Below are 7,535 nucleotides of genomic sequence, written 5' to 3'. Positions count from 1 at the left end.
CAAAAGGAGTTGAACATGAGGCATCAGAATTAGGTTGAGTTGCTTGCCAACTATGATTATGATATTAGTTATCACCTTGGGAAGGTAAATGTAGTAGTTGACGCCTTGAGTCGTAAGGAGCCTAGAGTGTCCTATGATCTAAATCATATGGTTTTTGTGGTTGTTCCTGGCATTTTTGAACATATTCAAGCAGCTCAAATTGAGGGTTTGAAATAAGACATGCGAAGGACGAGGTACTAGTGAAACAACAGGATCTGCTCGTAGAGGATGGTCGAGGTCCCAAGACCTTTCGAGGTCGAATTTGGGTCCCTAAGGTTGGCGGTGTATGCGAAACATTGTTACGGGACACACACAGGTCTAAATACTCGATTCATCCAGGTACTACGAAGATGTTTCATGACCTAGAGTCTGAATATTGGTGGTCGGGAATGAATATGGAAATAACAAAGTATATTTTAGAGTGCATGACATGTTCTCAGGTCAAAGCTGATCATCAGAAACCCTATGTAGAATTACAGTAGCCTGAAATTCCTAAATGGAAGTGGGATAAGATCACAATGGATTTTGTCTCAAAACTACCAAGGAATTCATGTGTAAACAATATGATATGGGTGATCGTCAATCGGTTGATAAAAAGTGCTCACTTTTTGGCAACCAATGAGAATGAAAAGTTGGAGAATCTGGCGAAGCTTTATGTCGATGAGTTTGTCACGTGGCATGGAGCTCCATTATCTATTATTTTTTACCATGACAACCGCTTTTCTTCACGGTTTTGGCAGAAACTCCAAGAGGATCTGGGCACGTGAGTTCATTTGAGTATAACCTATCATCCGCCGAGGGATGGCAAAAGTGATAGGACCATCCAAATAGTTGAAGGTATGTTTCGGGCATGCGTGATTGAGTATTGTGGTTGTTGGGATACATTCTTACCTTTAGTGGAGTTTTCCTACAAAAAACATTTATCATGCTAGAATTGACATGGAACCCTATGAGATATTGTATAAGATAAGGTTTAGTATGCCTACTTGCTGGCTTAAGCTAGGGGATAAACAATTTATGAGTTCAGAGATTGTTCATATTATAGAGGATAATGTGAAATAGCTAGAGATCACTTGCGAGTGGCTCAAAAAATACAAAAGAAGTATTCAGAAAAGAAGCCTCGACCGAAGACCTTCGAGATGGGAGAAAATGTGATGTTGAAAGTCTCGCCTTGGAAGGGTATTATTCAATTTAGGAAGCGGCGCAAGCTAGGACCTCGTTTTATTGGTCCACTCATTGTGTTGGAGCAAACTGGAGATCATGCTTACAAGTTGGAGCTGTCACCAGAGTTGGAGGGAATACATGATGTGTTATATGTTTGTTATCTCCGGAAATGCTTAGCGGAGGAACCGAGTGTCTTACCATTGGATGAGTTGCGAATGGATGAGTCGAAGTGCTTAGTGGAGGAACCAATGGCTATTTTGGAGGCAGAAACTAAGCAGTTACGCAAGAATAACGTTAAGCTTGTCAAGGTTCAATGTAAAAACAAGCACGGTGGTGATATGACTTGGGATGTTGAAGATGACATGAGAGCTCGTTATCCTCGGTTGTTCGTGTCGGTACATGATTCCAGGGCGGAATCCTCTTAAGGATGGGAGGATTGTAACAACCCAAATTTCATTCCGTCAGCGAGGTTAGTTTCGTCACTCGCTTTATTCGTTTTACTCTAAAAAGAAATAGATTAAATAACATTCAATGAATTAATAAATAATTAAGGGTGAAATAATTTAATTATGTATTATGTAGGGTCTTAGGGTAAGCTATATAATTCATTAAAGGGTGAAAATCAAGTTGAGTGGGAGTGAGATATCATAAAACGAAACTTATATTATCACTTATTTAGGGTTACAACAGTTTAGGTTTAAAGAGGAATGTAGGAGGGAACTAATTGCATAAATCAGAATTTAACCCCCAAACACTTGAACCGACGTGAATTGAACTCTAAGGATCATGTGTTTCTTTCCTTGGGGCTTAAATCAATCCCACACCCACTCCTTTTGGGTTGCAATCATCGACAAAGGTAGAAAAAAAGCGAACCGAGGGTAGGAGCAAGGAACGAGCATCTTCAAGCAGACATCGATTGAGTTTTTGTTGGTATGGGGTGTCGATCGGTAGAAGAGGGGCTGTCGACTCTAGTTTTCGTTCCAAACTAGTTAGGAAGCGATCATACTCCTTGGTAATTCCTTGAATATCCTTTCTATTAAGTTCATACTTCAATTGGGCTGTAATTGCTTGCTATATTGAAGTTTAATTGTCTTCCTTTTGGTGTTGTTGATCATGCGCTCTTTCACTTCTTTCCATGCTTTCTTGTTCCTATTATTTGATGAATTGACTGAATTCATGCTTGATGAATTGATTGACATCATGGATTGAATTGTCTTATTTTGGTGATATGTCTCTTGATTCTTGAATCACCAAATCATGTGCATTCTTATGTAAGATTTTTCTACACCAAAATTATGTTTCAAACTCTCCATAGCATTGTACTTTTAAAATACAATTGCAAATTGTGTAAAAAAGAAAGATAAAACCTCCCCATTATAATATTATACTTTTAAAGTTCAATGTTATCTTTACATAGTTTTAAGTTGTCCCTTGTTATATGTAGGGATGCGCGTGGGTCGGAACCGGTACCGATCTGTACCGTTCCCGATTTCGTAAAAACCGAATTTGATCGAAAGTCAATCACGAATACTGAGCCGAATTAACATCACAGATACAGGTACCGGTTTTCAGTACTAGTACTGGTACCGACGATACCGAATCTCGAATTTCATGTATTTGAAGTACCGAGTACTGTCCCATATTTTAAATTCGATACAGTTCGATACCTACGAGATCATGATTTGTGACAAACTGCTCATTCCTAGTTATATGCTACTTATAACCTAAAATGATCCCCTTGTTTTGTTTTGTTTTGTTTTGTTTTTTTTTTTTGTTTTTTTTTTTTTTTTTAAATTATGCAAATTTAAAGTTTAAACACATATATACTTCCCGCTATTCTACTCTCTTTTCAAATCCAACTGCGAATTAAATATTGTTTGCCAGACACCTCGCCAGTCGTCCCCTTTCATCAACTACGCACTTGATTGATTACATCCCCATTGAGTACAAATTCTATGACTTCTCGTGCCGGTAAACAAGCTGCAAACCCTAATTTGTTAGTTGCATCTTATTACTAAAAGTTATGTAATTTAACCTTTTCGTAGGTGAAAAGAAAGTCGATCTCTGGTCACAGATCGCAGCAACCGAATCGGATAATGAACTTCAACAACAGCAAACCGCCATTGTTTACAAACGCAAACAAACCCAAAATGAAAGCCTACCAAGCACGTGAGTTGCTCATTTCTAGTTAATATAGTGATTTAGCAAATTCTGTACACTATTCGTCATCGTTTACATTTTATTTTCACAGTTTTACCTAAAAACTGTACCTTTCATAGTACCCTTTTAACAGATTAATGGAGTCGAACTTGTTTCTTCAGAAACCGAACTGTTATTATAAATTTCGAAGCTAAGTATTTTAGGGTTTTAAGTTTTAACACTCAAAACTCAAATGTGGAAGCCGGTAGCAGCAGTATCTATCTTCAATGTCTATATGTTTTTTTTAACGAAATAAGTTACAAGCTTGTGTTTAACGACACTAGCTCCTCTCCAGGAAGCAGGTGAGTTCTATTCAGAAGAATCGGGTGAGTTTAGTTCCAGGGAAGAGGATCAGTTGGAATCGTTCTCTCTTCATCAGGTTTTACTCTAACTTATCAAATGAATTTTATTCCATTCCATTTGATAATAAAATACTAGTTTTAATGGATACATATGCACCCTTTGATTTTACATTCAATTTTCAGAGGGAGGACAAGTATTGCTGTTGCTGCCTGTGTTGAATATGGACCCAAAAAGGAGAAGCAGATAAGAAAACAGAAGCCTCCCCTTTCTAGAGTATGATTCTTTTACTTGTAATTTGCATCTCACATGATGCTTTTGGGATTGTTGGAAGAATAACCTTGTTACAGAATCATGATTTGTTTGTAATTACCATATGAACTTATTCAGGCAAAAGGTGCACCACCTCAAAACTTTGATAAGGAGAGAGCATACTTTGAGGAGGTTGATGCATTTGAATTGTTAGAGGAAAGTCCTTCACCTCAATGCAAAACTTGGATTATGGGAAATAAAAATTATGTTCCTCAATCATCACATATATCATCAGTTTTGAAAAAATGGTTACTTTCCCACAAGCCAAATCACAGTTGTGGACCCTCACCTTCTACTTCACTTTCCAAGATTCTTGACACTCCTTTAGGGGATTCTATTCATGATGGAGTTTTGGATTTATCAAGCTTAAAAACTTGTTTAGAAACAGTTTCTCAGTCCAACAAAGGTTTCAAATCAAACCAAAATAAGATTGTGGGAAGTGATGTTCTTCAAAGTCGTACCTCTTCCACAAAGAGAATTCAGAATTTGAGTGAAAATGATTCTGAAGAAATTGAATATGTGATTCGTAATCTCTCTCTATCATCCCAAAACTCTTTGAATGAGCAACAATGGGATCCATTGTTGGCACTCTTAGCTGTTTGTGGACAGTCTTCTCCTTCAACATTTTCAGATGTGTTATCTCAATATTGGTTGGTTTTCTTCTACAATTTACATATTTATATATTACATTTTATTATCTAGGTATATGTATTTTACTATTTTTAAAGAATAAAGATACCATTTGACACATGGATCTTTTGTGAATTCAGTGATCTCCAAAGTATTGCAAAGGTAGGTGAAGGTACATATGGGGAAGTTTTTATTGCTGGTGGAACTGTTTGCAAAGTTGTTCCATTTGATGGAGACTCATTAGTGAATGGGGAAGTTCAAAAGGTACTTTTTTTATTTATTTTAAAACCTCTTAATCTTTCATCTAAAATATGAACTTCAATTAATGGCTTGTGTTTTTATTTATTTATTTATTGTGGTATAGAAAGCTGAAGAATTGCTTGAGGAGGTTATGCTTTCACTGACCCTGAATCAATTAAGGGGACATGATAATCATATTCATAATGTTTGCCCTACATTCATACATACATTAGGGTAAGTATTCATTTTATTAAAGTTTCTCTATTTATATATATTATAGAGACGGTTTATATGTTCCTAGATCAACTTTTATAAACAGTATATAAGTTGATAACAAAATAACTGTTTAAAGAATTTTTTGTCCTCTTTTTGCAGTTTAAGGGTATGTACAGGTGCTTATGATGATGAGATGATAAGAGCATGGGTAGAATGGGACAAAAAGCATAACTCAGAGAATGATCACCCTTCAGAGTTTTCTGAAAAACAGGTTACAAATCATGATAATTCCATTTACTAATAATGTAGCTTTTTAATTCTAACAATTTATGCCTTTTCTCAGCGATTTGTTGTGTTTGTTCAAGAACATGGTGGACAGGATCTCGAGAGCTTTGTGCTTCTGAGCTTCAGTGAGGCACAAAGTTTGCTAGTTCAAGTATGTTGCTACTTTCATTTTTTCTACTTTTCTAGATTGCTTTATTGTGTAACATTTTCCTTTTATTTTTTCCTTATTACACCATTATACTTTAAACTTAATTTTTATTATTGTTCATTATGTATCCAGGTTACTGTTGCTTTGGCAGTGGCAGAAGCTGCATTTGAGTTTGAACACAGGGATTTGCACTGGTTAAGTATCCTTCATAATCATAATCATAAATATATTTTTTTCGTTAATTTTTATTACCTGTTGAGCTTTTTGTAAACTGTTATTACATGTATATATGTATAGGGGGAATATTCTGTTGAGCCGAAAAGGTTGTAAAACATTGGAGTTTGTGCTTGATGGGAAGAAAATGCATGTCAAGACACATGGACTTGTGGCATCAATCATTGATTTTACACTTTCAAGGATCAATACAGGTTTTTTTTTGACTTAATCAACTTAATGGGGGAAATGAGTCAAACGACTTAATTGAGTAAGCTATATACGGATATGCTTCTTTTGAGTTAATGTAGAAAGAATGACTTGTTATTGAAAGTCATAAAAACCGACTTTTCCCATTAAGTTTTATAAAGTTATGGATTTACTCCAAATGTGTAATGTGTTTGACATAGCATACGTACAAAAAGTTTTATAATTTTGTCACATTTCTTCATTCTGTTTCTATGTCTCTTTTTACTACTTTTAGATGTATCATTTATCTGGAAAACATTTTATCTAGACAACACAAAAAAAAGGAATAAAAAAGAAACAGGGTTTAAGTGATGTGTTTTATTTCATCTAAAATACAAAACAACAATTTTTGGTTTTCAGGTGAAGATATTTTATTTCTGGATCTATCATTGGACCCCGGACTCTTTGAAGGCCCAAAAGGAGATGAACAGGTAACGCAAATTGATATCTTCTAACAACTTAATCTTAATTTTTTTTATTTTTAATTTTTTTTTTATTTTTATATTGTATTGTTATGTGCAGTCGGAAACTTATAGAAAAATGAAAGAAGCCACGGAAGATTGCTGGGAAGGAAGGTATGATAACTGGGAATCTACTAATTTTGAATAACTTTTGATATTTAGTAAGACGATGAAAGTATATATTTTACATTATGGAAACTCTATAAAAAAGTTGAAATGCACACACCCTTCTCTTTCATCTTACAGTTTCCCAAAGACAAATGTCTTGTGGTTGCAATACCTGGTTGACGTTTTGCTGCGGAAAAAAGTTTATGTAAGTGATATATATATATATATATATATATATATATATATATATATATATATATATATATATATAGATACTTCTTGTTCCTACAAATCTTCCTATCCAATTAAAATATGACATGTGTTACATTTAATGCTCATTTAATGATATTTTAGTATACTAGAATAACACGTCATCGTTTAATTGGGTAGATATTTAATTTCTCTATATATATTGCAATTTTTTTTACAGGATCGAACATCTAAAGATACGAGAGAGTTACGTTCTCTGAAAAAGCGGTTAAACAGTTACGAGTCAGCAAAAGAATCGATTGTTGATCCTTTCTTCAGTGACTTGATTGTTAATGAATAGTAGGAAGTGAAATGATTGTGAAAGGTTCAAGTTGTATTTGACCTTTTTTTGGTTTCTAACTTTGAAAAGAATATCTAAGAAAGGGATTTGTTCATATGGCATCATGTGCATGTGTGTCACCTTATCTAAAAACCGGCTACTTTAGTGTGTACATTGTCGTTTCTCGCATCATCTTATCTTTCTTTTTGCTTTTTGTTTGTATAAAAAATGGATAATTATGTTTATGCACTCACGGTTTTGGTGATTTAATCGCTTTTAGTTACTATTTAATATGCAGTAATTGAAAGTGTTTTTGTCAATTGACACAACTTGGTTTATGATAAACAAACTTGAATATAGAGATTGAACGGCGTGAAAAACTTTTCTTGGCTTAATATTTTGACCATCCATTCTCCATTAGATCATTAACAAATCAAAATTA

At 34.6% G+C, this 7,535-nt stretch overlaps 2 protein-coding genes across 2 annotated transcripts; both read left to right on the top strand.

Moving 5' to 3' along the window:
* Positions 1-1,178: 1,178 nt before the first annotated feature.
* Positions 1,179-1,628, top strand: LOC145016678 (uncharacterized). The gene has a single exon (XM_078974927.1). The coding sequence runs from the start codon at positions 1,179-1,181 to the stop codon at positions 1,626-1,628; it is 450 nt and encodes a 149-aa protein (XP_078831053.1).
* A 1,416-nt stretch (positions 1,629-3,044) lies between these two features.
* On the top strand, positions 3,045-7,265 carry HASPIN (Protein kinase superfamily protein). Its single transcript, XM_078972523.1, has 15 exons — positions 3,045-3,174; positions 3,249-3,372; positions 3,698-3,781; positions 3,888-3,978; positions 4,093-4,664; positions 4,785-4,908; positions 5,009-5,118; positions 5,260-5,371; positions 5,444-5,536; positions 5,666-5,727; positions 5,831-5,961; positions 6,356-6,426; positions 6,518-6,570; positions 6,703-6,769; positions 6,995-7,265. The coding sequence occupies exons 1-15, from the start codon at positions 3,159-3,161 to the stop codon at positions 7,112-7,114; spliced, it is 1,830 nt and encodes a 609-aa protein (XP_078828649.1). The 5' UTR covers positions 3,045-3,158; the 3' UTR covers positions 7,115-7,265.
* The last annotated feature ends 270 nt before the right edge of the window (positions 7,266-7,535 follow it).

This window comes from Lactuca saligna, chromosome 9 (assembly GCF_052625555.1).
Source record: "Lactuca saligna cultivar CGN05327 chromosome 9, ASM5262555v1, whole genome shotgun sequence".
Taxonomy (NCBI): Eukaryota; Viridiplantae; Streptophyta; class Magnoliopsida; order Asterales; family Asteraceae; genus Lactuca; species Lactuca saligna.
This window is presented reverse-complemented; position numbering and strand designations above follow the sequence as displayed.

Excerpts from the sequence above, each read along its gene's own strand:
- LOC145016678 (XM_078974927.1), top strand. The coding sequence starts at position 1,179 with ATGGGAGAAAATGTGATGTTGAAAGTCTCGCCTTGGAAGGGTATTATT.
- HASPIN (XM_078972523.1), top strand. Across the intron at positions 4,909-5,008 it reads TGAATGGGGAAGTTCAAAAG|AAAGCTGAAGAATTGCTTGA; the intron begins GTACTTTTTTTA and ends ATTGTGGTATAG. Across the intron at positions 6,770-6,994 it reads TGCTGCGGAAAAAAGTTTAT|GATCGAACATCTAAAGATAC; the intron begins GTAAGTGATATA and ends TTTTTTTTACAG.